This window comes from Dendrobates tinctorius, unplaced genomic scaffold, assembly GCF_039654945.1.
Source record: "Dendrobates tinctorius isolate UK_male_01 unplaced genomic scaffold, ASM3965494v1 ptg000060l, whole genome shotgun sequence".
Classification (NCBI taxonomy): domain Eukaryota; kingdom Metazoa; phylum Chordata; class Amphibia; order Anura; family Dendrobatidae; genus Dendrobates; species Dendrobates tinctorius.
The window spans coordinates 64430338-64450978 of record NW_027361728.1 but is presented as its reverse complement, the minus strand read 5'-3'; the positions used below and the strand labels follow the sequence as shown (position 1 = coordinate 64450978).

General features: G+C 40.2%; 1 protein-coding gene across 1 annotated transcript in view; it reads left to right on the top strand.

Annotated features, from left to right (window-relative positions):
- The window catches only part of LOC141092818 (vomeronasal type-2 receptor 1-like), a 161448-nt gene extending 141131 nt beyond the window's left edge, over positions 1 to 20317 (top strand). The window contains exons 5-6 of the mRNA XM_073579145.1: positions 8092 to 8215; positions 19320 to 20317. Of these exons, the coding sequence (XP_073435246.1) occupies positions 8092 to 8215; positions 19320 to 20317 (1122 nt within the window). The remainder of the gene's footprint in view (positions 1 to 8091; positions 8216 to 19319) is intronic.
- Positions 20318 to 20641: the final 324 nt, after the last annotated feature.

The window sequence follows — 20641 nt, the reverse complement described above, 5'->3', positions numbered from 1 at the left end:
ACATACCACATATATACTACATACATACTACATGCATGCTACATACATACTACATGCTACATACATACCACATATATACTACATACATACTACATGCATGCTACATACATACTACATGCTACATACATACTACATATATACTACATGCATGCTACATACATACTACATGCTACATACATACTACATATATACTACATGCATGCTACATACATACTATATGCTACATACATACTACATACATACATACTACATGCATGCTACATACATACTACATGCTACATGCATGCTACATACATACTACATACATACTGCATACATACTACATGCTACATACATACCACATATATACTACATACATACTACATGCATGCTACATACATACTACATGCTACATACATACCACATATATACTACATACATACTACATGCATGCTACATGCATACTACATGCTACATACATACCACATATATACTACATACATACTACATGCATGCTACATACATACTACATATATACTACATGCATGCTACATACATACTACATGCTACATGCATGCTACATACATACTACATGCTACATACATACTACATACATACTACATGCATGCTACATACATACTACATGCTACATACATACCACATATATACTACATGCATGCTACATACATGCTACATGCTACATACATACTACATACATACTACATGCATGCTACATACATACTACATGCTGCATACATACCACATATATACTACATACATACTACATACATGCTACATACATACTACATGCATGCTACATACAATACATACATAGACATACAGTACATATAACATAGAGTAACATACTTACCAATACTTGTCACATTGTTCCCCGAAGCCATTGTCATCTACGGAATAAATATTAACATAACAAATCACAAAAATACTCACCCATGATCCGAAGCAGTCCACGAGTGTGTCCCACGACGATCTTGGGTAGAGAACTGCAGCATCAGCTGATGCTGCCGCTCTCTACGGGCTGCAGGAATCCAATGACGGAAGGTAGGTATCCTTCCGCACTGTATTCCTCCGCCACTTAAAAAAAAAAAATCCCTAGTCTCACTTTATGGTAAAAGCTGTGTGGGAAATTATTATGTATGTAGCATGTAGTATGTATGTAGCATGCATGTAGCATGTAGTATGTATGTAGCATGCATGTAGTATATATGTAGTATGTATGTAGCATGTAGTATGTATGTAGCATGCATGTAGTATGTATGTAGTATATATGTGGTATGTATGTAGCATGTAGTATGTATGTAGCATGCATGTAGTATGTATGTAGTATATATGTGGTATGTATGTAGCATGTAGTATGTATGTAGCATGCATGTAGTATGTATGTAGCATGTATGTAGTATGTATGTAGTATATATGTGGTATGTATGTAGCATGTAGTATGTAGCATGCATGTAGTATGTATGTAGTATGTATGTAGCATGTAGTATGTATGTAGCATGCATGTAGTATGTATGTAGCATGCATGCAGTATGTATGTAGCATGCATGTAGTATATATGTAGTATGTATGTAGCATGTAGTATGTATGATGCATATATGTAGTATGTAGTATGTAGCATGTAGTATGTATGATGCATATATGTAGTATGTATGTAGTATGTATGTAGCATGTAGTATGTATGCAGTATGTATGTAGCATGTAGCATGTATGTAGCATGCATGTAGTATGTATGTAGCATGTAGTATGTATGTAGCATGCATGTAGTATGTATGTAGTATATATGTGGTATGTATGTAGCATGTAGTATGTATGTAGCATGCATGTAGTATGTATGTAGCATGTATGTAGTATGTATGTAGTATATATGTGGTATGTATGTAGCATGTAGTATGTAGCATGCATGTAGTATGTATGTAGTATGTATGTAGCATGTAGTATGTATGTAGCATGCATGTAGTATGTATGTAGCATGCATGCAGTATGTATGTAGCATGCATGTAGTATATATGTAGTATGTATGTAGTATGTATGTAGCATGTAGTATGTATGATGCATATATGTAGTATGTAGTATGTAGCATGTAGTATGTATGATGCATATATGTAGTATGTATGTAGTATGTATGTAGCATGTAGTATGTATGTAGTATGTATGTAGCATGTAGCATGTATGTAGCATGCATGTAGTATGTATGTAGTATGTATGTAGCATGTAGCATGTATGTAGCATGCATGTAGTATATATGTAGTATATATGTACTATGTATGTAGCATGTAGTATGTATGTAGCATGCATGTAGTATGTATGTATGTAATATTTTTTTTTTTTTTTACATTTAACACATTAGCCGGATGATGGGACTACTACTGTCCCATCATTGGCTAATGTGTCAATCACTGTCATGGTAGCAGGCATCGCCCGATGGGACTTGTAGTCCCATCGGACGATGCCTGCACAGACCCCCGGACATCAGCACAGCCCCCCGGCAGGCCGGCACAGCCCCCCAGCAGGCCGGTACAGACCCCCACAGGGTGCACAGACCCCGGGCAGTCTGCACAGCCCACCGGCAGGCCGGCACAGACCCCCGGCAGGCCGGCAGAGACCCCCGGAAGGCCCGTACAGACCCCCGAGAGGCTGTACAAGGGCAGGAAAGGGTTTTTCCAATTCCGATACCGGAAGTCTCATAGACTTGAATGGGACTTCCGGTATCGGCATCGGCGATACCGATACTTTTTTTAAAGATCGGCCGATCCATTCTGATCCGATATTTTGAAGTATCGGACGGTATCGCTCAACTCTAGTTACAACAAATTAAATACTACTAAAGTAATAAAAACACAAAATAACAAATCACCAGACTAACCAACTTTGGTGTTAACTTATAGTACATATTTTAAATACATTTCAAACATAGTATATCGTAATCTGAATATCTTAAGAAATGACAGCTCCATGGACAAAATCTTGGAAAACGGAATTAGAATAGTGTCTAGATAAGCACCTTCAATAGGTAGTTCCCTGTATTCTAGTTTTTATAACCCCCCCAAAATTTCTAGACCACATAATTGGTTATCCAGTGTGGATTATCATAAATGTGGTCAATCTCTGTGCAAAACTTGCCAACATTCTCACAAAAACTCTTACCTTCCTGTGCTCTGCTAATGTTAAGAGCTTTAAATTCAAGGATTTTCTTATTTGAAGTTCTGAGTATGTGGTCTATTTAATGGAATGCAAAGCTTGCAATCTCAAATATGTAGGTTCCACTACCAGAAAACTAAAAAGTAGAATACGTGAACACTTATATGATATTTCCCATCCTTCAAATCGCAATATATCTAATATCTCAAATCATTTTATTTCGGTTCACAAATTAGAAATGAAACAATGTAATGTGTTTGCCATTGAAGAAGTAAGAAGACATGCTTGAGGGGTGATAAAGAAAGGTAACTACATGACAGAGAAGATTTCTGGATCTACTTATTAAACATCCGAGTTCCAGCGGGCTTAAATCTAAAAAAGAAAATAATGTTACATTTATTAACATATAAATATTGGTGTTTTTATGCATTATTTCGTTTTTGACACTATTATGCCGGTCATTATTATTTGCTACAATTCATGTATTTTCACTTGTTTTAAGATTTACTCGCATCTTTTTTTATTTTAATTAATTACCTTGGTAGCTCTCATCTGTTTTTTCACTTTAATATGTCTTCCTGTTTGCTGCATGCCAAACTGAGTCTAAGAACACATGCCGTGTTTGAAACGCATCCAGTTCTCCTATTGCCACCCTTTCTCTGATTGATTCCGGTAAAGCATATCATAGCACCTATTTTCCCATTTTAATGGATTTGAATAAAGATTTTTTATTTTATTTATGAAGCTGGATCTTCTCTCATCTACAAGCAATGGTGAAAGCGCACCTAGAAAACCATACCGGTGTCCTTTGTGATTCCTCTTTGCTGTTCATTTATTGAGTATCCAAGATGGACACATGACATGAACTGTCCCTCTATGCCTTGGAGGTGTGGGCCTGCCCTGCATTTAGTGTTTTGTCAGAGCACTGGATGGCAGCAACAGAACATTAAGCCAATTGAAATGTTCCTTTCTCTTCTGGTATATTCCCATGCACCCCTTCCGTCCCAAAAACAGGAAAATGGTTCATGGTTTCTTCTTTTATTGTCATCCGGCTCCTCTAATTCAAAACTATCCCTTCTCTAGAACCTACACCTCTACTAAATGCAGCTAACAGCAGTGTTAATAGGGAATAGAGTAAATGTATCCCTAATAAAAATTGTTGGTTTTAGGTTGCAGAAGCAAATATGGTAAGACAATAATCTCTGACTAGAAGCCTGTAATACGCTATCCCTACTCCGCCAGCTAACCCTAAATAAACTGCAAATAAGAGTGGTATTATTAGAGAATAAAATCTATTTAAGTTGTCCCTGAAAGGAGTTTTGCTTGTACATGGTACCACCAAGGACTGTAATGCAATGAACACTGACTAGATACCTGTAATACACTATCTCTACTCTGCCAGCTAACCCCAATTGAATTGCAGATAAGAGTTGTAGTATTAGAGAATAGAATCTATTTTAATTTGCCCTGAAAAGGACTGTTGGTATAATGTAGCAGCACCTAGGACTATTAAAGTTAGCCCTCAATAGGGCTGTTGATTTAATATTGCACCAGCAGGTACTGCAACGCTATGTAACATACTGTCCCTTCTGCAGCAGTGACTCTCCCTACACTATTTCCAGGTACAATGCACCGAACATGGCATCTCTGGGTCTTATATAGACCCGATGACTCTATGCAACCGTCCAATCACACTAATGCCAGTAGCCAACATGGCTATGGCATTACGGTGATTGGCAGTCAATTTCTGCATATTTAGTGGCTGAAAATCAGGTGTCAAATATGCAAAGCAGGGAATTGAGTATGTCACCCCAGGAAACCCGGATACTCGATCAAGTGCCAAGCATCTTGAGCATCAGGATTCTCCATCGGGGCCCGAGCAGTGCTGAGCACACTCACCCATCACTAATTATCAACTGTCTTGGCTGTTTGCGTTTTGTGAATAATTTTGCTCCATATAGAATTATGGACTCCAAATTGTTTGACAATGATTATTGCTGAGGACTCTACTCCTTGACATTGTGGTAGCACACACCTAAATGTCCCAGGCAAGCACACTGTCAAAAACTACTGCTCCATTTTTTAGAGGTGGTTACTCTTGGTTATGAACAATTAAATAAGGGCATTTGATTAGCAGCACCTAGTTGCTAGATGCTATCCTATGGAAACCTTAAGGGTGTACTTAATTTTTTACACAGTTCTTCTGCATTTTGAACCAGTTTTTGGTGAATACAGAATGAAACGATGAAACGTGTCATGTGTTGCTATTCATCCAACTTTGTCTATTCCTAATTTTAAGACTATGAAAGAGATACTTGGCTCTCATTAAATGTGTTCAACAGGAGTATTTTATTAAACGTGGAATATTCAGAGAAGAATAAGACATTTTGGTCAGCCAGACCTTCATCAGTCCTCTGGATAATGGGAGACTGCATGTGGCAGTACTGAGAGGAAATCTGCGCCATCAACCACTTAGACATGAATTTTAAGAGTTTACAAGGACCAGACATTGTTATGTTTGTTTTACCACACTCATCTACATGTAGATTGCAACACCAAAAAGGAAAAGTTGTGAAATTATGAAAATCACAGGATGTATAGACATGGAAACTAAATACTCATTAAAAAATACATGCACTTACAGTATACACTTTGGCATGTAATCAATGAGGTTATTACCCCCGGAGGTATTTTCGGTTTTGCGTTTTGTGTTTTGCTCCCCTTCTTCTCAGAGCCATAACTTTTTTTATTTTTCCATCAATATGGCCGTGTGAGGGCTTGTTTTTTTCAGGACGAGTTGTGCTTTTGAACGACATCATTGATTTTACCATGTCGTGTACTAGAAAACGGGAAAAAAATTCCAAGTGCAGTGAAATTGCAAAAAAGTGCAATTCCACACTTGTGTTTTTTTGTTTGGCTTTTTTTTTTACTAGGTTCACTAAATGCTAAAATTGACCTACCATTATGATTCTCCAAATTCTAAACTTTGTTAAAAAAAATTGCGCCATTTTCCGAGACCTGTAGCTTCTCCATTTTTAGTGATCTCGGGTTGGTTGAGGGCTTAGGGTGTGTGCACACGCTGCGGATTCTGCTGTGGTTCCGCAGCGGATTTGGCCGATGCGAATCCGCAGCAGTTTTTGCTGTGGTGTACAGTACCATAATATCCTATGGATATTAAAAACCGCAGTGCAGACGGTGCAGATTTTTCAGCTCGGTTTTCCTGTGGTTTCAAAACCGCAGAAAGAATTGACATGTCAATTCTTTCTGAAGATTCCGCTGTGGTTTGCCACCTCCTCCATTGTGGAGATGAAAAACCACAGGGCAAAACTGCAGAGCAATCCGCAGGTAAAACCGCAGGTCTTTTTACCTGCAGATTTACCTGCGGATTTTACAAAATCCGCACGGCCAAATCTGCAACCCATTCCGCAGCGTGTGCACGTAGCCTTATCTTTTGAGTGCCGAGCTGACGTTTTTAATGATATCATTTTGGTGCAGGTACGATCTTTTGTTCGCCTGTTATTGCATTTTAATGCAATGTCACGGCGACCAAAAAAAAGTAATTCTGGCGTTTTGACTTTTTTTTCCTCGCTACACCATTTAGCAATCAGGTTAATCCTTTTTTTATTGATAGATTGGGTGATTCTGAACACGGTGATAACAAATATGTATATGTTTTATTTTTTTATTGTTTTATTTTGAATGGGGCAAAGGGGAGTGATTTGAACTGTTATTTATTTTTTAATTTTTTTATATTGTTAAAAACATTTTTTTTTACTTTTTGCATGCTTCAATAGTCTCCATGGGAGACTAGAAGCTGCCATAACCCAATCAGCTCTTCTACATAGAGGTGATGATCAGATCATCATAAATTACTCACTCGCTATGAGTGCTGACCACCGGGTGGTGCTCACAGAAAGCCAGCGGTGACAACCATAGAGTTCTCCAGAGATGCCAATGAACCAGTGACCCACGATCACATGACGTGGTCACCGGTGGATGGATTTCCGGCCCGATGACCGGAAGCGTGAGTTAAATGCCGCTGTCAGTGTTTGACAGCGGTATTTAATGGGTTACTAGCCACGGGTGGATTGTGATTCCACCCGCGGCTATTCCGAGCGCTAGTCAGCTGTTCAAAACAGCTGACATGTCCTGCGAAAGATGTGGGCTCACCTCCGGAGCCCACATCAAAGGGAGGGAGTCTGACATCAGCGTACTATTATGCCTGACATTGGAAAGGGGTTAATGGTTGTCTGAGGAATGTTCTACTACTGTAAATACACTTGGACCCACTGGCAGCTCCCTTTGTAATTGCTGACCAGTGACAAACCTCCGTCTATCATTGCATCCAAAACAACAGTGGGATCTTAATGATTTGCTTGTCCGAGTGCATTCAATATGGCAGAACGTTCCTCAGGTAACCATTAATGTGGCATTCATACTCGCAACTGAATAAATCAAGATGTTTTGAAAGTGTATTTTATTTTTTTCCTTATCTGCATATCATTAACATGTGTATCAATCCTTTGACTTCCTTAATTCCACAACTTTTTTTTCTTGGTGTTTTAAATTTAATGTTGCGGAATGTTTGTACTGATACACAAAACCATAGAATTCAAAGAGTCTATTTTCACTTTTTCTCATGACTGCATATTAAATAAGGCACTATTGTTGATGGTCTACAAATGTCTTCAAAGTTATCAATAGTTGGCTAAACACTTATAATGAATCAATAAATAACAGACTTTTATGGAGCAACATTAAAAGTTTTTACAGCATTTGAGGAAACATATGTTTAGATAATGCCTTTTTAGCCTTTTTACAGCAGTAGGGGAGTAGGCTTTATCTGCATATTCACATACCAATAAAACCAAATTATAAAATGGCACAACTTTTAATGTTTCCTCCTAACATGCTTAGTAAAGTTCATTCAAATGTTTTTCACATTCACTCCAGCCTCCAGTATCGGTTTGCAGTATTAGTTGTGTTCCAGGCACAAGAAAAGGCATAAGACAGGGGGAACCAGTTTGCTGCTTTGATTGTATTTCATGTGCAGATGGAGAAATTACCAACGAAACAGGTAAAATATTTTCTGAAATGTTAGTATATTTTACTGTTAGAATTAAATGGGTTGTCTTGTTAGAGGCAATGAGGTAGTATTTCTTTTTTGAAGAGGTTTCGCTGTATTAGGCAAAAGGGGAAAAAACAAAGTCGGGACATCTGTAAGTAAATTCAATTTGATTCTTCTTTATTGATTCCTCCGTTAAAAAGTTACTTGTGTTGCTTCATCATGAATACATCTTACGCTTTTCCGGCAGTAACCCCACCATTAGTCATAGAGATCTAAGACCCCATGAAGATCACAGACCTCATCTCAATGATCTTATGTGTTTCGTGCAGCAACCTCGCCCTTATATCATAGAGACGGGGTCTATGTTCTTAATGGGGCCTTAGATCTATAACTTTTTAATGTAGGAAGTTCTATAACTTTTTAATGTAGGAAACAATAAAGAAGAATAAATTTTAAATTTACAGTTTGGCTTTTTTACACATTTGTTTGATATTCACTGTGAGCAAGCAGAGAAGTGGCACCTTCTATATGAGCATTGGAGCAGAATAAACATGGTGAGTGCAGCATCAATACGCTTTTTCACTTTTGACTGTTTCACTGTATTACACGGTGACCATTCTAAATAAGGTTTGCACCCATAAGAGCTGGACCTGCTTTTACATATAAAGACACTTGCTTTGGTTCCTACAGGGAGAATGTAGCAAGGCCCCACATGATGCTGATATATTCACTTAAAGCTCACATGGACATATCCTTTTTAGGAAAAACTTTAGGCTGAATGGACAACCATGCCTAATGAAGAGGTAGTACAATACACAAGGAGGAGAAGACTACCCCCCAAAAAAAACAATGTTATGCACTTCCTATTTTCCTCCAGACCCTAGTTCAGGTATCACAAATTAAATTTGTTTTATATCAACTTTTTCACATAATATAAGTACTTTATTACCAACTAATTGCACCCACATCATATTATCATTTACTATTTTATAAATCAATTGTTCTAAAAATACTGTATAGGTTTTTGGAAATTGTGCTGGTAGCCACATCATTAGTATAAATAATAATAATTTTATTAATATAGCGCCAGCATATTCCGCAGCATTTTATGATTAAACAGGGACATATACAGATAATAAAGATATTACCGGGTAACGTATACTGTAGTTCAATAACAGGAGTGAGGGCCCTGCTCGCAAGCTTAAAATCTACAAGGAAATGGGGACACACAATATGCTTGTCATGTATAGTTCAGACATCTTTATAATAAAAAGGGCATTTCAAAAAAGCTGCATGATCTGTCATCAGCCAGTATCTGTATAAGTGCAGTTAAAACAGCCCTGGCTCACATCGCAAACTCAACTTCTCCAGCGATGCTCTAGGATTGCTGAACCCCTATGGAGAAAAACCCACACACCAGAAGACTTCATCCACTTCAAATTTTTGTTAAGAATCTATAACGCTGCCCTTCACCTTGCCAAACAGAGCTACTTCACCACCCTGATCTCCTCACTAGCCAACAACCCCAAGAAACTTTTTAACACTTTTCACTCCCTCCTCAGGCCAAAAGCACAAGCCCCTATCACAGACATTTGTGCTGATGACCTGGCCTCCCACTTTACAGAAAAAATAGACAATATCCCACAGGAAATCTGCTCCCAATCACCAAGTGCTGTGACTCCCATCCCTTCCTGCATCTCCCCTGGCTCACTTTCCACATTTGATCCCATCACAGAAGAAGAAGTCTCCAGACTCCTCTCTTCTCCTCGTCCGACTATATGCACTACCGACTCCATTCCCTCACATCTCCTCCAGTCTCTCTCTCCAGTCGTCACAACTCACCTAACTACAATCTTTAATCTCACCCTCTCCTCGGGCATTTTCCCATCCTCCTTCAAACATGCCATCGTTACTCCATTACTAAAGAAACCCGCTCTTGACCCATCCTGCACAAAACTCTACAGACCAGTCTCCAATCTCCCCTTCATCTCTGAACTTTTGGAGTGCCTAGTTTACTCCCGCCTTACCCGTTACCTTTCCACTCACTCCCTTCTAGACCCTTCACAATCCGGCTTCCGCCCCCTGCATTCAACTGAAACTGCACTCATCAAAGTGACCAATGACCTTCTGACAGCAAAATGTAATGGTGACCACTCTCTGCTCATTCTTCTTGACCTATCTGCAGCTTTTGATACTGTTGACCACCATCTCTTACTCTCTAGGCTCCAGTCACTAGGCATTAAGGACACTGCTCTCTCCTGGTTCTCTTCCTATCTCTCTGACAGCTCATTTAGTGTTTTGCTCTCTGGCTCCACGTCATCTCCTCTTCCTCTCGCTGTCGGGCACCTCAGGGCTCAGTCCTTGGCCCCTTCTTTTCTCTCTCTACACAGCCCCAATTGGACAGACCATCAGCAGATTTGGCTTTCAGTACCATCTTTATGCTGATGACACACAACTATATACGTCTTCCCCCTACCTTACCCCCGCTGTACTACAGAACGCCAGTGACTGTCTGTCCGCAGTCTCCAACATCATGTCCGCTCTCTATCTGAAACTCAACCTCTCCAAAACGGAACTTCTGCTCCCGCCGTCTACTAACCTCCCTAAATCTGACATTTCCCTCTCCGTGGGTGGTACCACAATAGCACCCCAACAGCAGGCGCGCTGTCTGGGTGTTATGTTTGACACCAATCTCTCCTTCACATCCCATATACAATCTCTTGCCCGCTCTTGCCGCTTACACCTAAAGAACATCTCTAGAATCCGTCCTTTTCTCACCATGCAAACAACAAAAACCCTCACTGTAGCATTGATCCACTCCCGCCTGGATTACTGCAACACTCTATTAATTGGCCTCCCCGTCACTCAACTGTCCCCTCTCCAGTCCATACTTAACCCCTTCACCCCCAAGGGTGGTTTGCACGTTCATGACCGGGTCAATTTTTACAATTCTGACCACTGTACCTTTATGAGGTCATAACTCTGGAACGCTTCCATGGATCCCGGTGATTCTGACATTGTTTTCTCGTGACATATTGTACTTCATGTTAGTGGTAAAATTTCATTCAAATAACTTGCGTTTATTTGTGAGAAAAACGGAAATTTGGTGAAAATTTAGAAAATTTCGCAATTTTCCAACTTTGAATTTTTATGCCCTTAAATCACAGAGATACGGCACACAAAAAACTTGATAACTAACATTTCCCACATGTTTACTTTACATCAGCACAATTTTGGAACCAAAATTTTTTTTTGTTAGGAAGTTATAAGGGTTAAAAGTTGACCAGTGATTTCTCATTTTTACAACACCATTTTATTTTTAGGACCACATCACATTTGAAGCCACTTTGAGGGGTCTATATGATAGAAAATACCCAAAAGTGACACCATTCTAAAAACTGCACCCCTTAAGGTGCTCAAAACCACATTCAAGAAGTTTATTAACCCTTTAGGTGCGTCACAGGAATTTTTTTGAATATTTAAAAAAAAATTAACATCTAACTTTTTTTCATAAAAAAAATAATTCAGGTTCAATTTTTTTTATTTTACCAAGGGTAACAGGAGAAATTGGACTGCAAAAGTTATTGTGCAATTTGTCCTGAGTACGCAGATACCTGATATGTGGGGGGGAACGACTGTTTCGGCGCATGGCAGAGCTCAGAATTGAAGGAGCGCCGTTTGACTTTTTCAATGCAAAATTGGCTGGAATTCAGATTGGACGCCATGTCACGTTTGGAGAGTCCCTGATGTACCTAAACAGTGGAAACCCCCTACAAGTGACCCCATTTTGGAAACTAGACCCCCCAAGGAACTTATCTAGATATGTGGTGAGAACTTTGAACCCACAAGGGCTTTACAAAAGTTTATAACGTACAGCGGTACAATTAAAAAATCATATTTTTTCCACAAAAATGATCTTTTCACCCCAATTTTTATTTTCCCAAGGGTAACAGGACCCTAAAAGTTATTGTGCAATTTGTCCTGAGTACGCTGATACCCCACATGTGGGGGTAAACCACTATTTGGGCGCATGGCAGAGCTCGGAAGGGAAGCAGCGCCATTTGACGTTTTTGGCTGGAGTTGAGATCGGACACCATGTCGCGTTTGGAAAACCCCTGATGTACCAAAACAGTGGAAACCCCCCACAAATGACACCATTTTGGAAACTAGACCCCCTAAGGAACTTATCTAGATGTGTGGTGAGAACTTTGAACCCCCATGGGCTTCACAGAAGTTTATAACATAAAGCTATACAATTAAAAAAATCATATTTTTTCCACAAAAATGATCTTTTCACCCTCAATTCTTATTTTTCCAAGGGTAACAGGACCCTAAAAGTTATTGTGCAATTTGTCCTGAGTACGCTGATACCCCACATGTGGGGGTAAACCACTATTTGGGTGCATGGCATAGCTCTGAAGGGAAGCAGCGCCATTTGACGTTTTTGGCTGGAATTGAGATCGGACACCATGTCGCGTTTGGAAAACCCCTGATGTACCAAAACAGTGGAAACCCCCCACAAATGACACCATTTTGGAAACTAGACCCCCTAAGGAACTTATCTCGATGTGTGGTGAGAACTTTGAACCCCCCAGTGCTTCACAGAAGTTTATAACGCCCGGGCGTGAAAATAAAAAATTTGTATTTTTTCCACAAACATGATCTTTTAGTCACCATTTTTTTATTTTCCCAAGGGTACCAGGAGAAATTGGACCCCAAAAGTTGTTGTCCAATTTGTCCTGAGTATGCTGATACCCCATATGTGGGAGAAAACTACTGTATGGGCACACGTCGGGGCTCGGAAGGGAAGTAGTGACGTTTTGGAATGCAGACTTTAATGGAATGGTCTGCGGGTGTCATGTTGCCTTTGGAGAGCCCCTAATGTACCTAAACAGTGGAAACCCCCCACAAATGACACCATTTTGTAAACTAGACCCCCCAAGGAACTTATCTAGATGTGTGGTGAGCACTTTGAACCCCCCAGTGCTTCACAGAAGTTTATAACGCCCGGGCGTGAAAATAAAAAATTCATATTTTTTCCACAAACATGATCTTTTAGTCACCATTTTTTTATTTTCCCAAGGGTACCAGGAGAAATTGGACCTTAAAAGTTGTTGTCCAATTTGTCCTGAGTATGCTGATACCCCATATGTGGGAGAAAACTACTGTATGGGCACACGTCGGGGCTCGGAAGGGAAGTAGTGACGTTTTGGAATGCAGACTTTGATGGAATGGTCTGCGGGTGCCATGTTGCCTTTGGAGAGCCCCTAATGTACCTAAACAGTGGAAACCCCCCACAAATGACACCATTTTGTAAACTAGACCCCCCAAGGAACTTATCTAGATGTGTGGTGAGCACTTTGAACCCCCCAGTGATTCACAGAAGTTTATAACGCCCGGGCGTGAAAATAAAAAATTCGTATTTTTTCCACAAACATGATCTTTTAGTCACCATTTTTTTATTTTCCCAAGGGTACCAGGAGAAATTGGACCTTAAAAGTTGTTGTCCAATTTGTCCTGAGTATGCTGATACCCCATATGTGGGAGAAAACTACTGTATGGGCACACGTCGGGGCTCGGAAGGGAAGTAGTGATGTTTTGGAATGCAGACTTTGATGGAATGGTCTGCGGGTGTCATGTGCGTTTGGAGAGCCCCTGATGTACCTAAACTATTGAAACTCCCCACAAGTGACCCCATTTTGGACACTAGACCCCCCACGGAACTTATCTAGATGTGTGGTGAGCACTTTGAACCCCCAAGTGCTTCACAGAAGTTTATAACACTTGGACGTGAAAATAAAAAAATCATTTTTTTCCACAAAAATGATATTTTTGCCCCCAATTTTTTATTTTCCTAAGGGTAACAGGAGAAATTGGACCCCAAAAATTGTTTTGCAATTTGTCCTGAGTAGGCTGATACCCTACATGTGGGGGTAAAACACTGTTTGGGAGCATGGCAGAGCTTGGAAGGGAAGGAGCACCATTTGACTTTTTCAACTCAGAATTGGCTGGAATTGAGATCAGACGCCATGTTGCATTTGGAGAGCCCCTGATGTGCCCAAACAGTGGAAACCCCCAATTCTAACTCCAACCCGAACCCCAACATGCCCCTAGCCCTAACCCTAACCCTAGCCCTAACCCTAGCCCTAACCCTAACCCTAGCCCTAACCCTAACCCTAGCCCTAACCCTACCCCAACACACCCCTAGCCCTAACCCTAGCCCTAACCCTAATGGAAAAATGGAAATAAATACATTTTTTTTATTTTATTATTTTTCCCTAACTAAGGGGGTGATAACGGGGGGTTTGATTTACTATTTATCGCGGTTTTTATTTTTGCCAGCTGTCGCACGCTAAAAGACGCTTTTTATTGTAAAAATAGTTTTTGCATCACCACATATTGAGAGCTATAATTTTTCCGTATTTTGACCCACCGGGTCATGTGAGGTCTTATTTTTTGCGGGATGAGTTGACGTTTTTATTGGTACCATTTTCGGGCACGTGAAATTTTTTGATCGCTTTTTATTCCGATTTTTGGGACGCAGAATGAAGAAAAACCAGCGTTTCATGAATTTCTTTTGGGGGGGTGCGTTTACACCGTTCCGCGTGCGGTAAAATTGATAAAGCGGTTTTATTCTTCGGGTCAGTACGGTTACAGCGATACCTCATTTAGGTCGTTTTTTTATGTTTTTATCGGTTTTATGCAATCAAAACTATTTTATATAAAAAATAATTATTTTTGCATCGCTTTATTCTGCGAGCTATAACTTTTTTATTTTTTCGCTGATGATGCTGTGTGGCAGCTCGTTTTTTGCGGGACAAGATGACGTTTTCAGCGGTACCATGGATATTTATATGCGTCTTTTTGATCGCGCGTTATTACACTTTTTGTTTGGCAGTATGATAATAAATCATTATTTTTTGCTTCGTTTTTTATTTTTATTTTTTAAGGGGTTCGCTAAAGGGGTTAACTAATGGGACAGTTTTATAGGGCGGGTCGTTACGGACGCGGCGATACCTAATATGTGTACTTTTATTGTTTTTTTTTTTTTATTATTTCCAAGAAATGGATTTATTGGGGGAATATTTTTTTTTTTTTTCTAATTTATTTGGCGATTTTTTTAAAATTATTTTTACACTTTTTTTTATTTTTTTTTACTTTATTAAATAGTCCCAGGTGGGACATCACTGTCCTGTGACAGATCGCTGATCTGTCACATCACAGATCACTTTGACAGATCAGCAATCTGTCACAGGCACTGCAGAAGGCTTCCTCATGCCTGCGCTTTGCAGGCACTGAGGAAGCCAGCTTCCTCAGGCCCCCGAAGGCCCCCGTCGCCATCTTGGATTCGGGGGCCTGGAGGAAAGGAGTCCCCCGCAGCAGCGCTGCACATTGCGCTGCCGTGGGGGGCTCAGGGAAGCACGGAGGGAGCCCCCTCCCTGCCGATGCTTCCCTTTAACTCCCGGTACACCGCGATCATGTTTGATCGCGGTGTGCAAGGGGTTAACGTGTCGGGGGCGGTCCGTGACCGCCCCTGACACATTGTGCCAGGTATCAGCTGTGATAATCAGCTGACACCCGGCCGCGATCAGCGGCGCTCACCACGTGGGCGCCGCTGATCGCGCCCGACGTACTATCCCGTCCATGGGCATAGGGGCCCAGGTCCCATGGACGGGATATACCGTCGGATGTCAGGAAGGGGTTAATGCAGCAGCCAGGGTCATCTATCTGACTAATCGGTACTCGGACACGTCCGCTCTTCGCCAGTCCTTACATTGGCTGCCCATTCATTATAGGATCCAATTCAAAGTACTTGTTCTCACCCACAAAGCTCTCCACAGTGCAGCACCCCCATACATCTTTTCCCTCATTTCTGTCCATCGGCCTAACCGACCGCTGCGCTCTGCAAACGACTTTCGACTAACCTCTGCACTAATCCGTACCTCCCACTCCCGACTCCAAGACTTCTCCCTTACTGCTCCTATCCTCTGGAATGCTCTACCCCAAGACATCAGGACTATCCACAATTTGTATAGTTTCAGGCGCTCCCTCAAAACACATTTGTTCAGAGCGGCCTATCATGTTCACTAATCAGAGTCATTCTATGTGTAAGTGTGCGTGTGTAGCCCATTCACTATCTCCATCCATCCCTCACTCCCTCAAGATGGCTGGACCTTCATTGCAAATACACCTTTGCAAATACACACCTGTACTTTGTATCTCCCTCACCTCATTGTAGATTGTAAGCTCTCACGAGCAGGGTCGTCTTATTTTGCTTTAATTATTGTATTGTTAACGTTGTTACTTATGACTTGTGTTTTGAAACTGTTAAACTGTAAAGTGCTGCGGAATATGTTGGCGCTATATAAATAAAGATTATTATTATTAGTAGTTACCAAGAGCTATTGGGTGCATGGAGGATGAGGAGACAGATGAATAGGAGGGAGCAAATTCTGGGAAAATTTAGAAAGGGGGTACAGGGAAGAGTTTGATTAATGAAGGGAGGTGATAAGCCTGACTAAAGAGATGTGTTATTAAACCCCCCTTAAAAATGTGGGGCTAGGTATTAATCTGATAGTCTGGGTTAGTACATTCCAGAAAACTGGTGCAGCATGAGAGAAATCTTGAAGCTGGAAGTGGAAAGTTCAGATTATGGAGGATGTTACTCAGAAAGCAGAGCACTGGTAGGGTGATATGCAGAGATGAGGTTGGAGATGTATGGTGGTGCATAACTGTAGAGAGCATTGAGGGTGAGATAGATACGTTTATATTGTACTCTGTTGGGAATCGGTAACCAGTTCATTGACTGGCACAAGGTGGAGTCATCGGTGTAGCAGCTGTATAGAAACATGACCCTCACTGCCACAATCAGGACAGATTGAAGAGAAGAAAGTTTAGTAAGAGGGAGACCAATTAGTAGATAGTTGCAGAAGTCAAGAGGAGAATGAAGAATTCCAACAGTAAGACTTTTTGCAGATTCAAAGTTGATGAAAGTTTAGATTATTGAGATATCTTTAATGTGCAGGTGACATGAGCGAGTGAGTGATTGCATATAGGGAATAAAAGAAAGTTCTGTGTCAAATATCACTCCTAGACAGCGAGCATAATGCTTGGGAGTTATGATTGAACCACCTAAGGAAATTGCAATATCTGATATAGGTAAGTTAGTAGAGGACAGAAATGCAAAAAAAATCAGTTTTGGAGAGATTCAGTTTTCAATAGAGGGAGAACATGATGTTATAGACAGCAGACAATGTCATGACACAGCTGTTGGGTGACCCAGGACCAGGGGCTCCTTTCCTGTACCTAAAACAAGGGGGCGCCCTAGCTTGCCCTACTCCCCGAGATACTTCTGAAGGTGAAAATGCCGGGGCCTCCACCCTTGCCTTATCTCCTACGTTAGTGCTCCATCTGTTCTCTTCCCTCAGCCAGGGAAGAGGGGCGCTACTGTGCACTGTAGTACACCTACCCGACAAACAAGGTAACACAAACAAGTGTTAACAGAAAACTCCAGGCATAAAAAATATTCACTCACACATACAGAGGAATGCACCGAGTCATGGCTGTAGAGGAATAAATCAAAATAGAGAAGGATAGAGAATTATCACATATACAAACCAAGCAATATTTCAGAAAATATTTTACCTCTCCTTCTCATATGAACTCCTCTCCCTCCTTTAGCCATGCAGCAAATGCTAGCTCTGACAAAGATTCGTGATAGAACCCAGATTATAAAGGGGAAAGGACTGACTAACCGATTTTAGCTGTGAGCACAGGGCTTTCCAACAAGGCTGATTAACCCCTGTACTGCCAGAAGGAATAAACACATTTAAAATGAAGGAGAAGAAGTGCTTCTTCTCAGTGCCGGCATAGGAGCAATCAGATCCTGCGGTCTTCTGGATCCACACTGTCGTGGTAACCCATGACAGACAATCTCTGGTATTTTGTATTAAGGTGGGGGTGATATCAGAAGATGTGTATAATTGGGTGTCATCAGCATATAGATAGTACTGGAAAATAAAAAATGTTGTTGATGGTTCGTCCAATGGGGGCAGTGTATTTAGAAAAGAGGAGTGTGACTAGGACTGATTCTTGAGGAATGCTGACAATAAGGGAGACCGGTGAAGGTATGCAATGAATGTTAATAAGATTAGACTAGCACAGTTTCCATGTGCAGCAGGAAGAGAGTTTTATATTTACCAGTAGAAAGAGGGGCAGGGTTAGAGGAGATATGCCAGCTACAAATTTAAGTAGTAAAAAGAGAATGAGCAGGTGATTCAGTTATTTGTGCAAGTGTTGTGCTTTGTATAGTGGTAGTGGATGGTTTGGAATGTTTCAGAAATGTAGAGCATGAAAGCTTTCATTTTGTGCCCACCTGTTACTTGCCACAGGGGAGTTTGAACAAACATCATATACTTGAAACAAAATTGTTTATCCATATTTTGAAAATGTGCCAACAATTTTGTCTTGCCTGGATTTGGGGTTTTGTGGGAAATTACCGTATGTCCAATTTTCCTTATTTTTCTCTTTTTTTGTGTTGTTGCAAAACACACAAAGGAAAAAAAGTTGGCAAAACAAAACATGTGTAATTGCCATACTTTATTGGGAAAAATATTTCATTTTCTGGAGCACTTTCAAGGCTACCAACGCTTTTGACCATAACTTTAGATGAAATAAAGAGATATGGGAAATACACTTTGCATCAAAACTGAACAAGAAGCTTGTTGGTTAGAAAATTTTACATACCTTATGTCTCCTGCCCTGTGCATACACTTGGTATATATTCTTTGAGATCGATCAGAATTCTTCCCTTTTACTTCTTGCTGCTGACAAGCTGGTTCTTCTGGCAGGTGGTACCAAAAACAAGTAGCAAAAATACCAATCATACAAATATATTCGATCACACCTGTTATCTCTACTCCAATCCAAATAAAATGTGCCTGAAAAAAGTAATTTTACCTTAAAGTTGTAAGACACAGTATTTATATATTAAACTATAAATGACAGGCTTTTTGGTATATTTGTCAGATACTGTATGAGAGTAAAAGAAACGGATATGATCCAGCCATGGTTTAGAAAGCAATTATTTTACTCTTTGCTGGCTGTTTTTTAGATGCAAGAGAATGTATATCATGCCCATCGGACTTCTGGTCTAATGCCTACAGGAATGAGTGTGTGCTAAAAGAAGTGGAATTTCTTGCTACTGATGAAGCTTTGGGTATAACGCTGATATTTCTTGCTGTTTTTGGTGCCTCTTTAGTTATCGCCTTTGCCATTATTTACATCATGTACAGAGAGACTGCCCTGGTCAAGGCAAATGACCGCAGCTTGAGTTTTCTTATTCAAGTTTCACTGGTCTGTACTTTCATGACTTCAATACTTTTTGTTGGGAAACCAGAGGAATGGTCATGTATGGCGCGACAAACTACCCTAGCACTAGGGTTTTCTTTGTGTCTTTCCTGCATACTTGGTAAAACAATTGTTTTGATGCTAGCAAAAAGAGCTGCCAAATCAAAAATGGCTGAAAAAACTAAACGGTTAGAATTCAAGCCTTTATATCAGAAAATTGTTGCCATCACTGGCTTAACAATTGAAGTCGGGATATGTACAGCTTACCTAATTTTGACGCCTCCTTGGGTTTACAAAAACATGGAGTCCCAAAATATCAAGATAATTCTTGAGTGCAATGAAGGTTCCATTGAATTCTTGTGCTCCATGTTTGGGTTTGACGTCCTCCTGGCCATACTGTGCTTTATAACTGCTTTTCTATCTCGAAAACTTCCAGACAATTTCAATGAGGCTAAATTTATCACATTTGGCATGCTGGTGTTCTTCATTGTTTGGATATCCTTCGTTCCAGCTTATTTGAGCACAAGAGGAAAATTCAAAGTAGCTGTTGAAATATTTGCCATTTTGGCATCAAGCTTTGGTTTACTTGGTTGTATTTATGTCCCTAAATCATATATCATTCTAATAAAACCAGAGAGAAACACTGAAGAAATTGTTGGTGGTAAAGCTACGACTAATGACAAAAGTGCACCTGCGACTTCAGCCTCTATTACTAGCGAGATGAATATTACAACAGTATCCACCGTAGTGCTTGATGATTAACGTTTTTGTAGCTTAACCGAAGGCCGTGTCTTGGTGTTAAGAGTACATAAATATTACATTAATACATAAAGCTATATTTTTTTTCATTTTTGCTAAAACTGTGATTGGATCCAAAACTTGGGAGAAGGAGTACATTTTCCCTTTCATTTGGATACAATTCTGGTCCTAGCTTAAGAAAAAATGGGGTGGTGGCAACCATAAAGCAAACCCCTTTTCTGAAAACTGCACATCCCAATTAGGGTAGGTCAGATTCAAATTGTTTTAATTTTATAAATGTTTCAATGATACAGCATAAATATATATAAGAAAAAATGTAATAAAACA